At 43.3% G+C, this 24776-nt stretch overlaps 1 protein-coding gene across 4 annotated transcripts in view; it reads left to right on the forward strand.

Annotated features, from left to right (window-relative positions):
• Positions 1 to 24776, forward strand: part of runx3 (RUNX family transcription factor 3) — a 52810-nt gene that overhangs the window by 12053 nt on the left and 15981 nt on the right. For 3 of the 4 annotated variants that reach the window (XM_080512946.1, XM_080512949.1, XM_080512947.1), the window contains exons 2-4: positions 10193 to 10434; positions 11149 to 11305; positions 12785 to 12889. In XM_080512946.1, coding sequence (XP_080369072.1) covers positions 10193 to 10434; positions 11149 to 11305; positions 12785 to 12889 — 504 coding nt within the window. Of the gene's footprint in view, positions 1 to 6285; positions 6305 to 10192; positions 10435 to 11148; positions 11306 to 12784; positions 12890 to 24776 lie in introns of those variants that run through there. The other variant, XM_080512948.1, reaches the window with a different exon arrangement.

Here is a 24776-nt window from a genome sequence, read left to right on the forward strand (position 1 = left end):
CTTCCTTCAGGTCACACTAAACAATATGGCCCAAAAGTGGTGCCCCGCAGCAAGGCAGGGCCCTATTTACAAACCCACCAGATCAAAACTCAACCAAAGCGCTCCTATAATAGCACTGGGGCCTTTTGGTGAGCTTGCCATCCAATGCTACTTTTAGTGGGTTTCCAAAGAATAAACAGGCCTGCAAACCACATCACAGGCTGCTGACTGTCATCGTTGGGTGAGTGTACCCGACGGATGATGTGAGGGCGGAGCGACCATGACACAGAGGTTTACAACGAGGCCCCCCCCCCCCCCCTCGGCCCTATCTTCACCATACACCCAACCCACTCCGCCTCTTGTTGCCCCGGGTGTGGGGTGTGCCATTTGACTTGCAATGAAAGCACACCGGGGGGGGGGCAGTGAACCCATCGCACTGTGCTTGTCATGACCTTAAACAAGACGAAGGCAGAGATCAAATCAGACCATTTTGTTTGTGAAGAATTCAAAAAGAGTTGTCACGCAAAAGCATTGTGTAAATGTATAAGTAGCAGTAGACACCTCGAGAACACCTCAGAGGAGGTAAAGATCTTGCATTTAAAGTCAGGCATGAAATGAAAGCAAAGAAACTTCACTTGCACAAGTTCCCTTCCAGTCATTATGAAATCAGCAAATGATAAGGAGCCAATAAATATAAGTCAATAATCCAAAGCAAAATGATTTCACGACACATAACATTGTTGTTGGAGTCGCCATTCGGCACATCGGGCCATCAATTCCTTTTGCACAAAATGCTATTTTTTTTCCTCCATTTCCTAAAACACAATTTTGCAAACGAGGCTGGTTTTACCAAAATTCTTAAAACAACTCACAAAACCACACATTGAAACTGCTAAATTCCCCATATATACTGCAAGATGAAGCCCTGCAACCAAAAACTGCATACAGCATTATCAAAATCAAACTTCTGTACCGAGCAGCACACACTCCATTCACATTACCTGATTTTTGTCTCACCAACTACACACTGTTGGGCTTAATGCAAAGCACTCATCTTTAGTATACTTATACCCCATAATACTAAAATATGTCAAATTGTAGAAAATTCTTCAGATTGATCACATGCACAGAAATATTTGCAGATACACTCATGCTGTTGATACATTTTTTTCCACCAATTAAGTCAGTGCATACCTTTCACTGCCATGCTGAAAGTCAATATGGTATTTTCCAGTACACTGGGAAAACCATGTTTCATGTACTGTACTGCAGTCAATGTCTATACATCCACATATGCTCGTCTGAGCTTTTTGTTCCTTTGAGAGTTTCTCTCAAAAGTCACATTATAAAGTAGTTTCATTCTGACAAGATGACGTGAACCAATGTGGACAGGATGACTTTTGAATGTTGCTGAATAAGGTGTTACCTTGAATGATGTGGCTTTGAATTTCTTGTAATCTGATTTCAATATTTACCAAAACCAAAGTTACAATGGCGGTTATACATATACAGTATATGTGTGTGTGTGTGTGTGTGTGTGTGTGTGTGTGTGTGTGTGTGTGTGTGTGTGTGTGTGTGTGTGTGTGTGTGTGTGTGTGTGTGTGTGTGTGTGTGTGTGTGTGTGTGTGTGGCTCATGTATTGTCATTTTAGATGTTAGTATTTTCAAATGGTAAAACTGTGACTTTATGTCAGGTTGTTGTGTCTTAAGCAGAGAACCGTGTTCAGTGCATTTAAAAAGTGTCACTTTGAAATGCAAGATGTGTGAGAGAAGGTGTCATTTTAAATAATTGTGCTTGGCATGTCATTTTAGTGTGTTAACAATTGGAAAAAAAAACTGTAAAGTGCTCATTTACAGTGGTTTCAGTGGTTATGCACTCTCTTCATGGGTAGACCACTTCATTTCTGCACTTTGGGGCCTTTCTTTGTATCTATAACCTTTGTATCCTGTCGATCATCCATTGGACAACCAGAAACTCTAAGTTGGAAAATTCACGATAGAAGACTGATGAATGGAAAGTGCTCATTTAAACTGATGTGAGCGTGATCTGGAGAAGAATGACCTGACTATTGAGTAACTTTAGTGAAGAATCATCTGTTTTGATCCAACACTGAGAGACAGCACGGAACGAATGAAAGAGAGATAAACAGCACGCATTTATAATGAAATGCTAGAAATCGTAATTTATCTTTATTGTTGCTGTGTTTGCTGACAAGTGTGCGATTCACTCTGGGAAAACACAAATAAACCCAGGGAATAACCGGCCTTCGGGAAGAACAGCGCATACGCAAGTGGCCTGTTTTTTTTGTTTTTTTTTAGTGATCTTTGCAGCATCGCAGCACACTAAGAAATGTGTATTCACAACTGTGAGACACAGTATTCCACTGAGAAAGCTGTAAGGACAGGAGTCAACACTTTTATTTGAAGTTTAACTATGTAAGTTAGGTAACATCAGAAGACACAAATTCATTGTAGACATAATCTCCAATGTCTCAGCTACGTTTTGCAATTTTTTTCATCATGAAGTCAAATGTTCATCTGAATTAGTAGCCTTGCGTTATTTCGTCTTTTAGTACCATTCCACAGACGCTTCTTTGCCTTTTTCTCACCAATTATGTTGAAGTTGAAGCTTGTATCCCCCCGTGAGCTCTTCAGTATACAAGAGTGATGTATGTTTCCAGAATGCAGTTGGTTTTGAGGCCTGTGATCATCCATGCGCACAATTAGTCACGAAAACACATGAGATGGAAGAGAGGGAATCACAGAGCATTCAGTTCAGAAAGTAAAGGAGTCCGCAAACTATGCACCTCAAGAAGAACAAGGAAAAACAAAAACATTTACCACATGAAAGCAGCTGTAGCCCCGTTGGGCCGAGTGTGAGCTTTGCTGCTTGACTTACTTCAGATGAAGTCACTCGACGGGTTATGAGGGCAACTGAAGCAGATTTGTTTCAGGTGGTGACGGGGTTTTGTCTTCCAGTCCCAAGGTTAGTGGTTTTTAGTAAGTAAGCGTGTGCACAGATGGGACAGGTCAACGAAAGCATTCCGAGACAGCCGACTTACCAAACAAAAAAAACGAGATCCACCAGTGAAGTGCAGCTATTGCTTTGGTAGAAGATGCAAGGAAAAAAAAAGGTAAATGTTTAATTTAAAATGAAAAATATGACAAAATGAAAACTACAAATATTGGCTTCTGACGTGCAGAAGTGGAATAAAAAAAAGAAACATCATAATGTTGTGAACAAGTGGCGTTCAAGTACCACCTCGGGTTTAGAGGACTGAGGAATCCAATGTGGAAATTTATAACGTATTGGATATGAAGCGTCGAAATCGCAAAGTCTTTAAGATGCCTCAGGCTTTAATAAGCCATCGCCTCCGCTATGCACCTCTTGTAAAGTGTAAGCAGTGGTATTAAAGATGCATGAGACGAATGTGCGCGTTGTCTCCTCCAGTAGCTGCTGCATATCAGCTCATCGCGCTCGCGTGGTAATGAGCCACTGGTTTGGGAACGTCACTTTCTTTTCCATCGACGTCAGGATAAAATACAACCTTCAAGGATCTGAAATTGGGGCCTGACACTTGTATGAGTTACTGGTTTCAGAAAGTACAAAAATGGAGCATATAAAGAAGTTGAGGGTCATTAAGAGCTAAAACAACCTTTGTGTACACAGATCCTGTCGTCTTTAAAAGTACCACAGACGACCCAGGCGGAGAAGGAGCAACATACAAATTTATATGATCAGAATAGTTCAATGTGTTTCTTATTTTCTTGTCTGAACATCAAAATGGACAAAAATGACCGCCAATTGTGATGTGCTGACACATTCTGTAATCAAAATTTGAGAAAGAATCAGCCATCAGAGCAGCAGAGCCCAAAACCCAAACAGTCTGTACCCACTCACTGTTGTTTAAAAGTTTCTCCATATACTTGTGTATATAAACACTCTGACGCTAGAATATGATTTGGCTTTGAGGGGACTGGCACAAATGACTTTGGTGACTTACATCATGCTTGGAAGTCTAATCACAGACACTCTTGTCATATCAAGAAGAAAAAGCCGATTTCTTAGCAAAGCTGCAGTTCATGAAGAAAAAAAAAATCTTTAAAAAGAAAGAAAAAAAGGAGGGAAGGGTAAACAACCTCTGCATTCCACACAGCCACCACAGAATTCATCATTCATACAAAAAAATACCCCCAAGCCCCAAAGTAGAGCTAATTTAATCCGAGAGGAATAAAACTCCATTTCATAGAAGCCATCCATTCAGAACACTCATATTTCCACTGAGCAGAAACCCCCGCCTGAAATCTGAGCAGACACTTTTCGGAAGGAATGCATTCGGTGGGTTGAGGGCCGAAGCTCGCCCTGTAATTTGTGAATGTAGAGAAATGTGTGATCGCCGCAGCTCCTCTAAAGATAGAAATCTTTGTCTTATGTCATCACCGAACCTCAAACTATTTCTAATTGCCCCCAAAGACCCCTTTTCCAAATGAATGGCTACCCGTCCAAAGGCTTATGTGTGCATGTCTCAAAATAGCCCTGGACTTAACACGCAGGCTAATAGATCATATTCATTAAATAAAGAAGAAAAACTTAAAAGGGATCCCCTTATATTTGAGACTGCTGCATCTTCAAAGTCACTTTTAAGTGGCGCTAAAAGCAGTGTGGGTGGCCTTTAAAGGCAGGTATACGTTTCCAAGACCCTAAAGGCTTCCATTAGCGTCTCTGCGAACAGGGATCCCACTCCGATTAGTCTTTACCGTCTCATTACACATGACACCAAAGTAAGTGGGTTTGTACTGGTTTTATTCACAGTGAAGACAAACTGATTCTCATGTGACATCAAAACGCCTCTTTTATACCTATTCATCAATGTCGATTTAGTGATTCTGCTTGGACTGGACTGAAGCTTGCTCAATGAGCGCTAAGGAACACGTCGTTCTACATAGGTGGCCATGGTGGTGTTTGGGAAAGTATCTTTGGAGTCACAAGTTTTGGACTTTTATTCAAATTGTAAAAAAAAAAAAAAGAGTTGAAAAATGGAGTACAGATATACTATGGAGGAAAAAACAAACATTGACTCGAAGATATGATTGTCTCATCATTATCATGGTTCATGGTTAATAATCACAAAACAGATGGATTATCCACATGTTTGTATGTGTGCACGTGAGCAATAGTACTCAGGAACTCCAGAGGAGACAGCAGAGAAAGGTCACAAAGTACATGTGTGTGTAAATGAAAGGGCAGGAGGTGGAAAGGTGAAGATGTAAGGAGTATAGGGAGAGAAGGTGTATGAAGTCAAGCACCGGGGTTCAAGCATCCATCGCGTGAGACAGGGAGGACACAAAAGAGACCAGACAGAGTGGACGGAGAAGAGCGTCAGGACTGAAGTGTGACGGGATAGACGTGGGAGTGAAAGGGAGGGTTCAAAAGACAGTAGGTCACCCTGCCAAGATGTGTGGGTTTTGAGACAGTAGCATTATGCCGATGAAGATTTGGGATTGAGAAAACACAAGGTTGAGCAGTTTAGAGATGAAGCTAGATGAAGCTAGATGAAGCTAGATGAAGCTAGGGGAGCTCGATTGACATGGTTTGGACACGTGCTGAGATAAATACTGGATAGTCAAAGAAGATACAAAGACCTTGGCAGAGATCCTTGGCTGGTTGGTTCCACCTTTCCCTTTGAATGTTGGTCTTGAAAATACTTAATTGGATCATGTCCTGAGGTACTGAATGCTGGACTTCAGAGGACAACAGAATGTGACAGAGCTCCTTTGGGAAAACATCCAGAGCATATATATATATATATATATGCCTCTTTAGTGTGTTTGTGTACAGTACTGTGGGTGAAGTGTGGCAGTGATTCAACATCAAGTGCTTCCATTGGATTCTCTGCTAATGAAGATCATAAATGAGCCTTTGCAAGCTGCTTCATTAACTGTGACACAACAAATGGGCTCCACTGGTATTAAACCCATTAAAGATATGGTGTTTGTTTTCAGGGCCTCTAAATTAAGTATCTTGACTTGGTAAAGGTCCATTTTTAGTTATGTTTAGACTCCTCTAAAGACTCAATACGTTCTTAATAAGCCACAACGAAATGTCTTAATGGTGGTTTAAAAGATGTGATTTCCTTTCACAGAGATTCTTTTGATTCAGGTGTTTCATCCGATCAATAATTGAAAGACCAACTTCTGAGAGAATTGTTTTCACTAAGCCAACTTCAATAACTAATTATGTGTCTTGTTTCCATTTATGCCTGAAGGAACCGCTTTCTTTTAATCCCCGAACAGCAGGAATCATATGTTTGGAGGCCTTTTTTGAGGTGGGTCCAGAGGTTTCACGTATCATCCTGGAGTTCAGTCTTGATTTCAGGCTCAACCCACTCAGATCATTAAAAACCGTTCAGGGGCAAGGCAGGCTCTGTCCTCAATAGCCTGTGTGGCTGAAACTGTAGAAACTGCATGCTGAAATGCAGAGGTCTAAATGTGACAGGCGCCCGGAGCGCACATTACCGCCGAGCGGGGTATAGCTGGGGCGTGTGGTCACATATTAATAATGAACTAGGGCAGGGGGACGACTAAAATATCACCGGCCTCGTCATTGTCCCAGTCGGGCTGCACTCGAAATAGAAGCCGCTTGATAGACGATCTGATCAGAGATGATTTCTTCCAGTTGCACTTGTGAGGATTCAGCTGCTGCTGCTGCTGCACATGTCGTGACTCCAATCTGAACAATAAGCTGTGGCCTGGGGATCCCCTGTATTTTCATAGGAAAACCAACACACCTCCGCTCACAAGAGACACATAAATGCTGCCAGCGGTCCATCAAAGAGTAATGGACATGGTGTTACCAATAAAATATAATTAGCCTGTCATTATGCAAGTGACTCCATCTTCAATATTTTTTTCCAAAAAACAATAACGTGATAAAGTCAGATAATGCATAAAATGAGAGCTGCTGACACCCAGTCTGTGCGTTTAACTTACTTAATAGATGAGATGATGGAGACTGTACACCCACAACTAGTGTTACTGACTATAATGTAGATTTTTAAATATATGCATGATGTTTCATGTTCATAAATGTATCTCATATTAGTGTCATTTTAAGTATATTTTAAATGCAAATGATGGAATGTGACTTTTGGACAGTTTGTATGGTCTCCAATAGATTTGATAAAAAATATAAACAGATCTGGTGCTTATTTAGAAATATCAGGTGGAAAAGTTACAAAAGCAATTTGTTGGGTGCACTTCAAAGGCTTAATAAATAAATTATTTTCCATATTATTTAGTGCAATTTAAAAATAGGAGCATTTTACATAATTTTCTTGGTCAATATTTTTAAATGTCACCTTTTCACCACTGTCCTCAATCACACACAAAAAAAGAAATAACATGTTGATTTTTGTACAATTCAAAAGTTGAACAATAATTACATATTTAATTTTTTTGTTGTTGTTTATCATTAGAGGCACCACAATTATAAGTTACGACTCCACAGGCTTCATTTCCCTAAAAGTCTTTGCATGCTGCACCGACCTCACGAGTGACATTTGTGGTCACATAAACAGCTACGATGATATTAAGTTTTATGTTTGATATTAGTCAAACACTTAAAATGTCTTCTTTTTCTTTTTTTAAACAAAGCTCATGCATCCTCCTCTGTGACTGGAGCTCTGATCAGTGCGTCAGAGGACATTAGGGGGGAAATCTGGAGCCATTCAGATGACTCCTTACACCACTTAACCGCTCCTAATTTATTCTGGCAAGTAAACAACTTAAAAACAAAACACACACACACACACACACACCCGCACACGCACGCACGCACACAAGGGGCACAACACATAAAAACAGCAGCATCATTATTAAGATGAGACATGTTTAAAATTAATGCATCTTAAATGTGTTCCAATAAAACTCTTCAGAACAAGCTCTGTATTTTTATCGTCAGTGATGCTATAAAAATATTTTAATGTTAAAATGCGATCAAAAGCAGCACGAAATTCCACTAGTTGTCTCTACAGTAAGCCAGAAATAATCTCAGTGTATTAATAATGAACTACTCAATTGGCAATCAATGAATCTATATTTAAATTTGAGTATTTTTCATTGATATTTCACAGATGATTCATTTATATAAGGGATTGAAGAAATCGATTTTTATTTATGTTTTAATACAATAATACAGCGTTATTATTTATGGGATAGCTTCAGGTCACAGTAGAAAAACGAATAAAAGTCTTAACCTTCATAGTGATTACATTTCTTTGAAACGATAAATAAAAAACGCGATTCAAGCAAAATATATGAAATAACTCAAATGTTTGTTTGTTTGTTGTTTTTTTCTAACAAGGAATCGCTTATAAATCGGTCGGAATCCCTTTTTAAAAAAAAAAATGCTGATTTAAGACGAATATAATTCAGATTTCCGACTATCTCCGAGCGGGGATAAAAGTCCCCCCCCCCACTCGCAGATGTGAAACGTCTGCAGCAGACTGTCTGAGCTGACAGCCATTGAAAAGGCAAACGCGCCAACTAGTGTCAGTTTGGCGCACCGCGCAGGGACTCAGGGTGTGCCGACGCTGGAGTTCAAGTTTCTGGTGAATCCAGCCGCTGGCGCACAAGCTCATTACTCTGATGTGGAAAAATAGGAGGCGATTGTCTTGTTTGCTTTAAAAATATTTTCAATCCGCACAATTAAAGAGATGCAGATCTGAACCATTCAAGCCATAATTGTATTTTATGAGAGAAAAAAAGCGCAAATGCGTAAAGATTAATCTAAATTTTAAAAAAATATATTTTTTCTTATCAAGAAATGAGTAAAAACCATAGGCTTGTGAAATCTCATTTTATGATTAATTCTAAACAGCTTCAATTAAAAAAATATGAACAAAACTTTCTTCCTCTTATATAATCTAAACTGCGGCTGGACTAATAAATGCATAGAAGTTGATATTACATGTTAAAATGAGCCACCATCAATTCATAACACATTTAAAGGTTGCATTATCTCGCCAACAGTGCGCAAAGACAAAGATAATTTATAACCTCATAATGTATATTTAATTTATCAAATCAGAGGACATTTGTGTCTGCACCAATTCCTCTCCGCAGCATGTCGATAGCACATAAACGCAGAGAAAAGCGCACAGACACATATATATATCTTTATATATACATCAATAATTCAGCTCATGTGTGACAACAAGCGTCGGGCTGCAGGAGGAGCGCCGGGGATTTGATTGGTCTGATGAAAGCCCAACCCAGCAGATTCATTGGTGGAAATCATCTCCACACTCCCAACCACTAAACACTAAAATGACTAGGGTAAAATAATATCGCGGCACTCTGCAGTCCGTTCAGCCTGGCGGCTCCTTCCTGCGCCCTAAAGGATAACTTTTAAGGAGATCCGACTTGGAGCGACGGGACTGCTCCTGCGTCTCTTTCTCTGTGGGGAAATCCGACGGGGATACGACCGCAACAACTTTTACGCACGTAAAGAGGACAGACTTGCGCTCAAGTTCTCGTTTCACTTCAGATCGCTGCGTTTGAGAACTCTTTTTTTTTTTCTTTTTTAACGTTGAAAGCGATTTTGTTGCGAGAGTTTATTGATATTTTGGTAAAACCTCCTGGTTTGCTCCTGTGTTTTAGGGAGATTATCCGAGACAGCCGCACGGCTTGGGTTGTCTTACTTTTTACACCGCGGCTGGATTACCTAGTTACTTGCTACAGTTTGTCACCGAATGTGAAAAAATAGGAAGTTTATTCACTGTTTGGGGGTTTTCAAGTGTGCGCTTCAGTAGTTTGTGGTGCTGATGTATTGTTTCTAGTGATAAGAGGGATGATATTAGACTAAGTCAGTGCTGACAGAGACTCTGGAGCTTTCGTTTTTGCTGAAGTTGATGAAAAACAGAACAACCCTGATGTTCCTCAGACTGGCTCATCATTTCCAGATAATTTAACTGAAAAGTCATCAGAGCGCATTGCTTTGGTTGAGGTACCGAGTCTTTCTCTCTCTCTGCGCTCTCGTCTCCATCCTCTCGGCGCGCACGGTGGACTTTTGAGACCAGCGGCGTCCGGATAAAAAGAAGACGACCAAAAAAAAAACTGCTTCTCCCCCCCCCCCCCCCCGAAGAGTTCTGCTCTTCTGATAGGACCCAGTCAGGTGGCACTGACCCAAGCTGTTGTGATGCATATTCCCGTAGAGCCGCCCACCACCAGACGGTTCACGCCGCCCTCCACGTCCTTCCCCTGCAGTAAGATTGGAGACGGCAACGGGGCCATGGCCACCCCGGGGCCCCTCAGGTCGAGATCGGACACCAGGAACGTGGTGGACGTCTTGGCGGACCACGCCGGCGAGCTCGTGCGCACCGACAGCCCCAACTTCCTCTGCTCCGTGCTGCCGTCTCACTGGCGGTGCAACAAGACGCTGCCGGTGGCTTTCAAGGCAAGGCGCATGACTAATCCACATTTATTTAATTTCTCCCGTAATTGTGCGCAGTGACTTTAAGAAATGCATGAGTAAAATATAGATTTTTTTTTCTCTTTTAAACGGGTGGAATTTAGGAAGTGAGTCACAATTATTTCTCAATTGTGGAAGATCTGTCTGTAAGTTTCTGCATTTATGTGAAAATCAAACGTAGAAACGTGTTTTCTTTCAAGGCCCTGTTAGATTGACAAAAAGCAACAACAACAACAACCGCTGAATACACACAAAGCAGCCGGAATTAGAATAAATTGAAACAAATGTTTTCATCATCAGGCCTAAATTTCAAGGAGACTTTACCATTTATCTTTTATATGAATGATTTGGAATTTGCTTATTTCACAGTGTTGTTATGAAATTAAAGCGTTTGGATTAGTTCCGATGATAACGATGTTTAAAGCAGGAAATGGGAATGCTTGTTTAAAAGTTGCCTCTTTTTTTTTTGTATGTTTAAATAGTCGACTTCAACGTTAGGATAAGCCCAGTGAGGGAAAAATATATTACAATTCGTGCCATGGTTAATTGTTGACATTGTGGCGAAATTGCGCAGATATCGGCACTCAATATGATGGCAGTCGGATGCGGTTTTAAGCGCGCTGCATGTGTACATTGGGTTTGGTGACCCAGAGTGACCACCAACTCTCTCTCTCTCTCTCTCGCTCTTCGTGCGCGCAGGTCGTGGCTCTCGGGGATGTGCCCGACGGGACTCTGGTTACCGTGATGGCCGGGAACGACGAGAACTATTCGGCCGAGCTGAGGAACGCCTCCGCGGTGATGAAGAACCAGGTGGCCCGATTCAACGACCTGCGCTTCGTGGGCAGGAGCGGACGAGGTGAGCGCAACCTCTGAAACGCACACACACACACACACACACACACACACACACACACACACACACGCACACACACACACACACACACACACACACACACACACACACACACACACACACACACACACTCCTGACAGAGTGGCAAAGCCTCTGTTCATACAGTAATGTCATTTGCAGCAACATTTGGAAACGCACTTATCATAATAATGGATCATATTTCTTAGGTCTAAGTGGAATAACGACTGACATCTGACAGCATGTTATTATTTTTGAGTTAAAGTGAAAAAATATTAACCGTCTGGGTGACCAAATATGTTGCACAGACTCTGCTCTGTGATATTTATTATAATGCAATTGTCCTAAAAGTGGTGCCAGTTTCGTGCTGATTTCTGTTGTCCATTACCACGATAAGTCTGCAAAATGTGGACTCACTTACGTATGGTAAGACGAGTGCCCACACTTTGCCAACTGACGTCCACGGGTGTCATCCCAAACATCTGGCATGCGTCACGGCGCACGGCTGAAATGTGGCTGTATAATTTCCCTAATCCACGGGAATACACAATAATTATCCTCCTGGTGTAAATCGGAGGGGTGGGTGGAAAAAAAAACCCTCCAACAACCTCACAATTTATGCCCATGGGGCGATTTGTCAGTTAATCCCCGCCACTGTATGGGACTCACACTGTTCAGCGTCAATGCGCGGCATTTTATAGAGGATGTTTTTTTAATTGACTAATAAAAAAAAATCCACACATCAACAGGCCAGTTTGCAGGATGTTGAGGTTGACGCAGAGGCCTGACGCCCCTACATTGTTAGACCATTCTGTGTTGACCTAAAAGTGTCAATATGCAGGCGTGAATACCAAAAATAGTGGGATATTAATATAAGAAGCGCAACAAATAAAATAGATTGATCGTCTGCGGTTCCTGGGCCTTTTTTTATATTTACCATCTCATGTCAAATGGAAAATGGTCTCGTCACCAAATTAAAACAGTAACCCACACCTTTCGTTTCTGTACTCAATTACCCTATCCGAGGGTTTTTTCCCCCCCTTCCCCTGTCTTCCCACGCAGTCTCGTTTTAACAAGCGATGCCTTTCTCGCGCACCGGGGATCCGCTGCATGGCGCAGCCTGCCTCCCTCCTCTGCACGGACTTTGATGCAGATGGGAGCAAGATCCGGCCTTGTTGAACAATAAACTGTTGCTGTAAACTCTTCGAGACAATCTGGAAGACATTCCCGCAATAATCTGAATCATATCCGCAACCAGACCGTCAAAAGAGCCGGTCCGCGGCTTCTCCTTTTTTTTATTATCTTAATTTGAACTCAAAGGCTGCAGCGAGACGAAAAAAAAAAAAAAAGCCGGTGATGCTTTGTGGGTGAACAAGCGAAGTATTGTTGCATACGAAGAAGTATTGGGGAGGTGGAATAGCTCTACAGATAATTTTCATGAAGGTTTTTCATGCGCATCTGCAGGAAAGAGCTTCACTCTGACCATCACCGTGTTCACCGGACCACCGCAAGTTGCCACCTACCACCGCGCCATCAAAGTCACCGTGGACGGACCCCGGGAACCCCGCAGTAAGTACACGCACACGTACAGGCGCGCGCGCGCGCACAAACACACCAGCTGGTATTGTGACGGTGCATCGCTTCGTGACGCGCTGCAGAGCTGCGCCGCTGGAGACAATAGTGTGTCACGATCTGTGCTGAAAGACGCGCACGAGTTGAGCAATAGTGAGTGCATGCGTGGGTTCTTGCTGTGTGCTCATCACTTCTGTTGAGGAATCGTCTCTGTTCACATGATCACATGGGTCGAGATTAACACTGTGTGTGTGTGTGTGTGTGTGTGTGTGTGTGTGCGTGTGTGTGTGTGTAGTGGGGCACAGGCCCAGTTAGAGGAAACTGTAAAGGATATAGAGGCATAACCCAAGACCACTAAGCCGCAGGTGGCTCAGCTCAGTGGAAGCCATCACTGCTCCCGCCTCCTCCTCCTCCCCCTCCTCCTCCTCCTCCTCTTCTTCTTCACCCCTGCCTTCCCCAGTACTGGCCAGAGAGGGGTTGTACCTGCCTGACCACATAAGTGGCTGGTTGATTTAACACAGGGCAGACTCCGGCCATTGGCAGAGTCGCCGGGACGTACTAAAGCTGTTAGCGCCGCCGGGCAGTCACAGCTTCGGTTCTCATGTGGTTGAGTGCTGTTTGGCGTGAGGGATGCTGGAGAGCAGCCGAACCCAAGATGAGTCAGGTTCTGAGGGTCTGTGCTGCAGCGATCACACACTCTGTACAGCGAGGGATCCTGCTTGCGTGGGTGTCGGAGTGCAGGGCTTTAGAGACCACTGCACGGCAGGATAGCTGTGTCTCAGGCTCATGGATGTGGAGGTAGATATCTGGGACAGGGGTAGATTTAGCCCAGTCAAAACAGGGATGGGTGGGGGGGGGGGGGGGAGTGCCACATGAGAGTGGAATATGACTGGCACTTGGAGCTGAGGGGCACCGGGATAGGTTCATTAGCTCCCACCCTCCAAACTGGAGGCTATTTGCAGAGATATAAAAGAGAGAGGGGCTTGATAAAAATAACGGTGTGTGTCTGTGCGGTTTCAATTCCACTGTCTTTTGTTTAAAGAAGAAAAAAGGTTGCACGTCTGTGCAGAAATTCTCTCGCTCTCTCTCTCGCTCTACTGTGCGTATGCGAATGCCCAGGCTTGAAATAACTGTGTACATTAAGGTTGTCTCCTGCCTGTCTGTCAACATGTTACGGCTCAAGCTGAGGCGTCAGAGTGGCCGTGCTACTTTTACACCGTCACTCGGGGCTATAAAGTGACACTGTTTAATTTAGGGCAGGAGGAATTTAGGTCTTCATTAAAGTCTGTTACCCGGCACTGAGAGGGAAATTCATAGAATGATAGAAAATAAACACGCGCAGGCCGATTAATGTCGAACGCATCCTGAAATTTCAATAAGTACTTGGGCTGGCTTTGTTTGACGTCAAAAGAAACAAAGATTGCTGCATTTTTCGCATACTAAGGAAAAACAAAAGTCACTTTCCGGGAATCCTTTCAACTACAAAAATATCTAATGCAATCACACCTAACTGAATAGCTTAATTTATGTAAATAAAAGATAAAATTATGAAAAATGTTACTTACTGCAACATTTTTGGGGGTTGGTTTTGGTTATTTCATTCAAAAAGCTACACAAATGTGCTCTCGGTTCAATTCTCTGACGACAACAATTTCAACATGCTTCAGGACCACAAACTGTCAGTATGAACAAGTTTGCTCATTTTATGATGTCGTTTGTCCACATTCAAACATTATTTTAATTTTTTTTATTTTTATTTTGAGTATTTGTATTGTTCAACATATTGGTGTCAAAAGAGCTTTCAGTGCAGTTTGGAGAACTCACAACCTCAAAATAGAAATCGCATGAGATGAGATAACAAACCTCCCATATTTAAACAAGAAGCACATTCTTATTGTATAGTATGAGCCATGTCTCGGTACAGTCCAAGAGAAGGAACACACGCGACTATTCATACATTATTAGGACCATAAAAATAATCAGATTCTTCTCCAACCACAAGGCACCGCACTCCGTTGGCTGTATGATGGTTTCGGTCAAAGTACAGGGCCAACAGCATTTTTTTTTAGATTATTATTATAACTCATCTCTGGAGACAGTTACATATTCCAAGACTGCTTTGATCCAGCTTTTCTAGTTTTCATTGACAATGCCACACAATGTAGACTGAATGTCTCGGTACAGAGAGAGCTGAGCCACATCTTGGCTGGTACTGTAGTCACCTGTCTGCAGTGTTGGCGTGCTGCGGGTGTCTGTGTGTGTGTGTGTGTGTGTGTGTGTGTGTGTGTGTGTGTGTGTGTGTGTGTGTGTGTGTGTGTGTGTGTGTGTGTGTGTGGCTGGGGCCTGCACGAGGGGGCTTTACAGCACTGTTTGTGCAGAGCAGATCCCAGCATTTGCATGGCTGCCAGCTGAGCTGGAGCAGGAGCTGGCTTGGAGGGAGGGCAGGAGGAGGTTTTTTTTTTTTTTAATGTTTACTGATTCAGTTAAGGAGAACCTGACTGACAGGACTGCAGAGACGGTGGCTCGCCTGCGGCCATGTAACAAAGAGCGCCATGCTTTCTGAAAACTCTTGTGCCGTATGAGCACACTTGTGCGTCCACTGATGTCGTCCCACAAGCCCTGACGGGTAAATGCTTATAAACACACGCTGGTGTTATTCTGTCTCTCGAAAGAAAGCATGATAAGCCGAGTATTTTTTTCCCCTCGCTGCTGAATTCCTCATCACACATCCGGCATTCGTCATCACACCCCTACCACACACTGTGATCTGTCCGTCATATTTTACTATCAAACTTGTGTCGAACCCAAATTGGTAGCACAATGGTTGATGAAAGCTCTCCCTCCGGTTCAGTCCGAGAGGCAGCTTGTCACATCCAGCAACAAGAGAGGGCACGCCGAGCTTCAAAAAGAAAGAAATGAGAGAAAGGCAGTCAAACAGATGAGTGAAGAGTGGAGTTTCAACCTGTTTGTCGCTGTGCATAAGCTTTCACACTTAAGCAGATGGTTATTCTCACTAATAAGCTCTAATCTATATTTCTGTGGCCTCCGTCCCACAGAATTAGTCAGAGATACAGAGAGGAACAGAGAGAAAGAGAGAGGGAGAGAGAGAGCGAGAGAGATATTTTAAGTTTGTGAAGTAATGATAATAAATTATCTTGACATTATTTTTGAGCATTACATTTTTTATAAATCCATATGAAAATGTTTGTGTTAAAATGAACAAAAAAGCCCTCACAGGAAGCCAAGTCTGAATTCATTAAAACAAATAAATAAATAAATAAAACATGACTATTATGGGAGAATGAAAACATGTCAATATAATTTGAGCATGATCAAGTTCAAAATTGTTGTGAGAAGCAAAGCAGTTTTTCTGAATATGTGATGACAGATTTGAGGTCATTATCTTTGTGTGAAAATCAACGCTCAAAGGTCCAATATTGGAGACACTAAAGACCCTACTAGTCATCACAAAAAAGTTCCTATTCGAGACTGTATTTAATCTGATTGGTCAACGAGAAAGCAAAATGTTCTTACTCGGTTTCAAGTGGCACAATGTGCACATTTTCACAAAATTCATTTAAACTCAATGAAAGGAAAAAACAAAGATTCACAGAGGAACAACAAAGTTGTTCGCAGACGATGTGTATCCATTCTCCGCCGCTACGAAATCAAAGTCACAATTTGTCCCGTGTTTCGAAAATGCTAAAAAATGAACACATCGTGACACGCTAACAAAATAATACTGCATACATTCACACAGAGCCGACACACATTTCCCCACTGAAGCCACACATTCACCAAAATCACACAAGTACCGTCGTGTTTTGTTGCCTCTATTTACTCGGCTGGGTGTGTGCGCACGGCTCCAGAGGGAGAATGGCGTGCGTGGGGAGTAGGAGTCGGGTCAGCAGTGGGATGGCTGGGTAGGGGTGGTGGTGGTGGGGGTGGAGGTTCCATGTTGGAGTTGGCGGGTTGATTCTATTTGCATTTGGCACACAGACTGTATGAAGTATGCAAATAGACAAACAATGACATTTGCTGTGTTATTTTTCCCTGTGATATTGCAGTCTCCCTGCAAAGTAAACAGAAAATGATAGCATGAAATGTTGTTGCCTATGTATTTGCGTGTGCGGGCGCTCGGCTCCGTGCACCTGGCAGGTGCATCTCTTTAAGTCGGCCCCTCACACGGGCCACGCCCATGCTCCACAAATCACATGAAAGGCTCAGCCTTGGTGCGAATTGCTCTCTCAAAGCCAACTTTGATGTTTGAAAATGGAGATGGGTGTCTTTGAAAGAAGGGCCTACAGGTGTATCAGTGCCAGGGGAGGGTGGTGGGGGGGAGGGGGTGAGACAGTGGCATGCGTGACGTCGGGTGCTTTCCTGACTATTAATGGCCTGCCGTGACTCCCACATCCATGCCCCGGAGCCATCATAGCCTATGCACGCACATAATCAGTCCTACATCCATAGACAAAAAGGCGACTCGCTTTTCAAACTACTGAGCACAGAGTTTGTGATCTTGACTCGACGCTGCTTACAGACAGATGCAATCAGATAATGAGCAGACTTTACATTGTCTTCTGATAACTGGCACTTTGTGACGTCAGCTGTGGCAATCTCCGTCTTCGGGGTCACTCCGGACGTGCAATGCGTTCCCTTTGTGATCACATAGGTAGAGCAAATATTGTTCAACTGATAATTCTACTGGAATGCAGCAGTTCATATCAAATAGTTCTGCAACGTTTCAAGAGGGGAACTCGTATTTGTGGGCAAAACAGATGAGGACAGTGTCCTCTGGCAGTCATGAGAAACCTCCTGGCACCGCAGACAGTCACACACATTTGGTGATTTTGTTTGGTGGGGGGGTCTTTCTCTTTTAGATACAAACGACTGTGTGGTTATTGGTGTCAGACCCATCATAGCATGACAGCGCAGACATGAAAGAATCTTTATTGCCATCAATGTTGATTCGGAGAAGGTAATTAAAAGAGATAAGATGTGGGCTCCTTGACCTCTGTTGACACCGAAACCATGTTTGGAAGCTTTGGGGAATCTTTACTTTCATTGCTACACACAACTTCCTAGTTAAAATGTTATATTCAAATGACCCTGTGAGAGTGACGCTAAATAATCTAAATACCACTGAACTGTGACACAAAGTCAGAAGTAGTAGAGATTTTATTTTATTGCAGCAACGTTTCTCCTCTGTTTTCTGTGTTGTTCTGGCATTGATGCAAGAAAGAAAAAGAACATTGTCTTATTTTTTGAAAACTGCAGGATGCCTGTGCCTCGGACCGGCTGATGAGTGCGAAGACACACGCACAATAGCCGCGGGGCGAAATGCTTTTTCTTTTTCCACTCAGACAAAAATTTCCACTCTACATTTGCTGACGCCAGATAGAACAGCAGGATGCAGTCCAAATTACCAAATTATTTACAGAGGGCCCAGACAGCGCTTTTAATTTACGCTGATGATGCATGTCGAGGACATTTTCTTAGAATCCAAAAATGACGCTCAGCTAGCATCTCTCTCTGTCTCCCCACCTACTCGCTCTCCTCTAAACTCACTGGCCAAGCGTCTTTCCTGTTTACTTACCTATGAGGGGAAGTAAAATGCCCACTCTGTATGTGCTCACTCTTCCTTATTTACACTGACCCATAGAGCAGGAGAGCCATTACGACCGTTCAGCTGTAATTCAATAAAAGTTCCGATCTGCATTTAGAAAAATAAATGGCCCATGAGTGGAGGAATATTTTTTCTCTCCCACTGCATTATGACAATAAACTGTTTGCTGTGTTGGGACAGCAGGGAACAGGGGGTGGAGAGAGGGGAAGGGGGGCGGTTTGTGGGAATAAGGCACCTGCTGGTTACTGGAAAAGACGCCGTGTACCACCACCCTGCGGTCTGGGTATTTATTTCTTCAGGGCTTAATGGTTAGGCACAGCAAGCAAATAATAGGTGGAGGGTGAGAGCTTTTTCTCTTGCTTCCAGGGGAGGACAGGGACGTATTCCTCTGGGTAAACACACCTCCTTAAAACCGGCAAGAATCATCACAGAAACCTCAACACCACTGCAGTCGTCCCCTAACGTGTCTGATAACCTCGAAGAGGAGGACTGAAAGTGAAATGAACTCAGTGGAAGAGTCACACTTTTTAAAAGTTTGCTGTGACTCACCTGGAATATCAGTCGTTATTCTGGGGAACTATTTCTGTGTGTGTGTGTGTGTGTGTGTGTGTGTGTGTGTGTGTGTGTGTGTGTGTGTGTGTGTGTGTGTGTGTGTGTGTGTGTGTGTGTGTGTGTGTGTGTGTGTGTGTGAGTGTGTGTGTGTGTGTGTGTGTGTTTTCAGCGGAAAATGTATGCACGCACATTGTTGTGTGTGAGCGAGTACGCATGAAGGTGTGAATGCGAAGCCGTTTGACACTTCTGCTGGCGTTGCATTGATGTATGTGACAGAGGCAGCTTGCCTTCCTTTCCCACAGCTTCGCGAGGGGGCCCCCACCTTTCTCCCTGGTACGTCGCTCACAACAACCACACTACCACGTACGCTCCAGCACGAGCACGCACGCATGAAGCGGCGCACAACAACCCCCATTCACCATTAAAGCTAAAATAACAGTCAACGCAGGTTATTGCTTTAATGTGATCTGTCACTCGAGCCAAATAGGCCTTCTGTGCTCGACAAGGCTAAAGCAACAGCAGCAGCAGCAGCGGGAAGTCTGCAAAGTCTGTCGGCAGGAAGCCAAAAGGCCTGAAAAGCATCTCATATCACCCCCCCACCCCCCAGCAACACAGTTACACACACATAGCAAAGAAAGGGGAGACAAAAGAGGGATGATTGCTCTCGACGTGCTACGGGTCTCGCTGTATTGTCTGAGAATCCGGGTGCATTGGCCCTATTTTGGCACCCCTTCACTCCCCTCGCCTGCCTCAACCTGCCTCGCTTTAGGGCCGTCCTTGTGTGGCACTGCTTCTGTACACACAAAGACACACACGCACACACAGACATACGCAAAGCTCTCTATCCCCTTATCAGAAAAGGAAGGCTGCGCTCTTTGCTCAAACAGTCTCATGTAGCAACTTCCGCTGTGAGCGGCTTGTTTTCAGGCCTGCGAGGGGGATTTTCACACTGCTGTTGTCCCCAGAGACAGGCTGACGCATCTGCCTGAGAGACCAGACGATCCCCCCCAGCTGTGGCCTAAGAGGTTTAACTACAGATAAAAGCATACCAAAAACTTTTGGTGACCTCTTGTTGAAAGCCTAAATAATGTTTCCCGCGAGAAAAATAACCTCGTCACTGCAGTCACTAATGACACGATTACAATAGACCCGAAATGCACAGACAGCTCCCATCCCATAAACTAATCAACGCATTCAGTTCATGAGGATTATACAGCCCTAAAACTGAACGCGTTCATAATGAAAGTGTCACAGGAGTGCAACGTAAATGTCTTTAAAGCAGTGCAGTATCTGAGTGTGGCTCACGTCGACTCATTTAAACCCAGACGAGACAGCCGCAATCACCAGCCAAGGGTAAAACCCACATCCTTCAGGGTCAGCCTCAAAACAAGAAGTTTGATTCGACCCACTTTAAATACCCAATAGTGCGATCGGTGGCCTTGGGTAGCGCAGTGCAGAGCACAGAGCTGCAGAGATGCTTTTTTCGAGCCCGTGCTCACTATAGAACAAAAAGGGAAGTGTAAGAAAGGGTGACGGATAGGCACTGGGAGGGAACAAGTAAGCAAAGGGTTCGGGTCTGCTAGAGAATAGGAAGAGGAAGACAGGTGTACAAGGCTTTGCTCAACAGATGTTGAAACGTCCTCTGCGTCTGTTGAGAGCAAACGGAAGTTTGCTCTCAGAAAAGTAGGCCCCAACTGCAGCGTGCTCAACTGTCGCCCCACATTGCACTGTGGGGTTTCAAAAGTTAGATAAGGCTGCAGCGCTTGTGTGTGTGTGTGTGAGTTTTTTTTTTTTTAGCAGCTTTTCAAGACCCCTACAGCATGGGCTCTCCTAACCTACAACAAATGACATAGATTTGAAGCTGTGGTAGTAGAGAATTGATTCCTCAAATACTTCTACTGAAACGCCATTTTGTAGCTTTGAGATACGACATATGCCGCAAACACCTTTTTCCATGTAATCCTATATCATATGAAGACTTTAAAGTCCGAACATAGTTTTCTGTGTTCAGCGTCATACATGAGCTCTGCATTAATTTTAGTCTCTTATCTGCAGCCTATCAAGTCCATTTATACGTCGAATACAAATATTTACACTTCAAATATATTCAGTACAGACTTGGGTCGGGGCCAAAGCACGTATTGCCCTTTGCCGTTCAGATAGAGTTTCACTTTGCCCCTGAAAAAAGCACCGGGCTCTTTACTAAAAAGAGCCTGTGTTTAATGTGTCTCCCCTTGGACAGGAACATATGTTTCTTTCACTGGAGGCCGAGACAAACAGTTAGAGAAAGAGGAAAAGTGCGGGTGACGAAAGGAAGCGGGTTGTATTGGGTGATCGTTGAACTGCGGCGTGGTGTTGGCAGTCACCTCACTGAGCAAACACCGCCTGCGAGGCTGATATGACCTTTTGTGGCAGGGAAGCACCGGGTAACACTCGGTGGAGTTTGTTGCTCATGTGGTCCGGTCACTTCTCAAGGAATCATGTGCGAGCTCATGAAAAGCAAAAAAAAAAAAAAAAAAAAAGTTGACACTTTTCTTGCTCTTGAATTCACATCCAAGCACTTCAAAGCACAGGAGGAGCAAAGGAGCAAAGCAACATCTCAACTTACTCTGCAGCAAAGATAAAACACTACAGGAAATAAAAAATTTTTTTTAAAAACCCACTTGCGCACACACACACACAATTACAAAACAAAGCCGGGCTGGGAACGGCACACCCATCCATTCAAAACACAGCAATCGCTTTGCAATACATCGTTAATACCAGACATTTTATATCAGCATTTTATTTGTTCTGCATAGACTTCCATAATGCTTTCAGATGATGCGACCACTACTCTGAGAGGAGGCTAGTAAATCTACAACCTTCAGCGTCCATTTTCAGCCCGGGATACATATTGAGCGCTGCTGTTTAGGCCTCATGTGTGCATTGGCTTCCATCTCCCAACTCTATCTTGTGGTTATGATATCATAGAGAGAAAAACAAAGGCATTCTCTCCTAAGTGCACCCTGACACATTAAATATTAATCTGACCACAGAAACCCCTCTGAAATGGGGCCAGTGTGGAGCACCGGCACCCCTCTGGCCCCCAGCCCTGCAGAGTGGAAGTCAAATGTTTGGCGGTCAGCCCCGACACACTGCGGCTTCAGCCAGGGTCAACCGGCCAAAGAGCGCCTATTAACACCAAGCTTAACCTACGTTCTGATGACTTGGACAGGTATTTAAATTTGCCTTGGCGGAATGGCACACTTTTGTTTCAACAAGGCGCGCCAGACATCTTTAAACCAGGACAAATGCTCAAAAGAGATCTGACACAAGATGCACAAGTAAAACTCAACTTAAATCACAAACAGTTAAGGTAGATATTCAATACTCCTATGAGAAGAGGATAATTCTCAAAAATAAAATGGAAATGACCAATAATTTGATCCCCTTTTATTCATTCAGTTTAGCACATTTATTTACCCATTATAGACACTTCCTAGTCTATTGCAACAACACACTTTGAAATATTAAGTACGTCCATAAAAAAGCTACCATGTGTATTTTTTCTTCCTCTCAACAGCTGTGGTTTAAATAACCCCTGCGAAGGAAGTATAACACATTTCCTTTAATTCTAAAAAAGAAAATCCAACTCTGACATGTCATGCAGCGTCTCAGTTCACTCAAGAGTGTTTTAGTTCGCTTCCCTCGGAATTCATGATCTTCTGATTTGGTTAACCTCTGAGAACTGATCGTTATCTGACACCAGCCAGCGTTGCATTTATAGCTGCTGCACAGATACACTGCTAATCTAAAGATATCAATGATGGGATTACATGAGCAGAGTTTGCACCATTACTCAACACTTAAAATAATATACAACAGTGATAATACAAAGTCATCCATTGTAATATCATTTACAGAACACATTCAAATATATGAACAGCACAGTAAGGCCCTCTTGAAATTGAATTAAAAGGAAATGAGCGAGTTGCTCTCCTTTTAGACCGAGTTGTTCTTTTTTTCAACGTATCCAAGGCAAGAGGGCAAAACAAAGAAAGGGGTGGAGGGAAAGTTCCAAGCAAGCCACCACCCAGTTGATTAGTGGTGTTAACAGCAGCAGTGGGCTTCGCTCTAATGAACTCCAGGCCTTGTTCTTGTGATGCGCCAGACCTCCTCCTCATCCTTCAAAAAAAAAAAAAAAAAAAAAAATCCCCCTCTCACAGCCCACTAAACCCCCTACTGGAAGCTGTGAACACTGTGTCGCTAAATGCTAAGTGTCCATGCCAGCTGGAACCGGGCCACAGGATCCACAGCTTGTGTGTGTGTGTGTGTGTGTGTGTGTGTGTGTGTGTGTGTGTGTGTGTGTGTGTGTGTGTGTGTGTGTGTGTGTGTGTGTGCGTGCTTGTGGCCAGCTGAATGATCACTTTCATCCCTAAAGAGCCGGCCGATTCATCTCAGACCACCACTGGCCACAGAAAAACTGACCAATTATCAATTCCCCCTCCCCGTGCTGACTGTCTTTCTTTTCCAGCCAGCGAGCATTGGGATGTATCATTTCCCTGACCTCAGCCGTTTGAGGTGGTGTAAATCTCTTAATAACTACACAAGGACACATATAGGGGCTATATTTGGAGAGCCGCTTCCCCCGGCCGCCCCTGCTCCGGCCTGGACCAGACAGTAGCCACAGTGTCTATGTGGCTGTTGAAAGCCGGTCCAGGCACTGTGTGAGTGTGTGTCTGTGTGCATGTGGGCTTCCACTCCTTCCATCACAGTTTAAAGAAGAGGCAGACTGTCCTAATGTGTGTAAAAAAAGTGATTGAAAAAGTGTGTCTGCGAGGCACACACACACACAGACACACACACACATCAACAAAGAGCAAATGCTCTGCTGCTGTACTTAAATCTGGTAAGTCTGTGTTTCTCATTAGTATTTCAGTTAAGGTAGTCGCAATATCGGCATCAGAAAATTCGTATGTCAAGAATGTTTTTGTTATGGCTTGTTACTGGCAATTTTTTCATCTTGATATGAATTGTCATACAGCAATAAAACTACAATATATCAAAGGCGAAATTAGACCAAATGTGCTTGTCAGGTATTTTCCTTTTTCTTGTTTTATAATGTGCGGGGATATTTGCTTTTGAATGTAATCATGTCTTAATGTCTAAATCCCCCAAATTTACTTTTTGCATGTTGAAATTTTTGAAAAAATTGTTGCACTTTTGTGAAGACTGATTTCCAGCTAATAGATTGAGACACTAATACACGCACAAAAAATTAATCCTTTCCATCTAATGTCGGCAAATTTCTTGCAGGACAGATTGATAAAATATCACAGTAACGTCAGAGAGGACAGGCGAGATGTAAACGAGAAAAGGCCTGTATTGAAAGTAATTTCTGTGACAGGGAGAACGAGTATCCGCATGGACAGAAGTGAACAAGAGGACCATGAAGCAGATTGAGAACAGCTACATAGTTCTCAACTATGGCCTTACTTAGGAAGAAGTATTGTTTGAGCAGAAATGTCTGTTAGAAAAAGAACGGTTTCAATCTATACTGCTTTATTCCTGAAGCTCGTAACTTCATGTAAGCGTGTATAATTTTACTTTACAGGAAAATGTGTGCAGTTTGACCTCCACTGCTGAGTGTGAAAAAAGAAACACTTAAATATTCTGCACTGTGGGGATTTGGATCATTTGAGAGCTTGCCTGGGTTCAGACATT

Source organism: Blennius ocellaris (genome assembly GCF_963422515.1).
Source record: "Blennius ocellaris genome assembly, chromosome: 17".
Taxonomy (NCBI): domain Eukaryota; kingdom Metazoa; phylum Chordata; class Actinopteri; order Blenniiformes; family Blenniidae; genus Blennius; species Blennius ocellaris.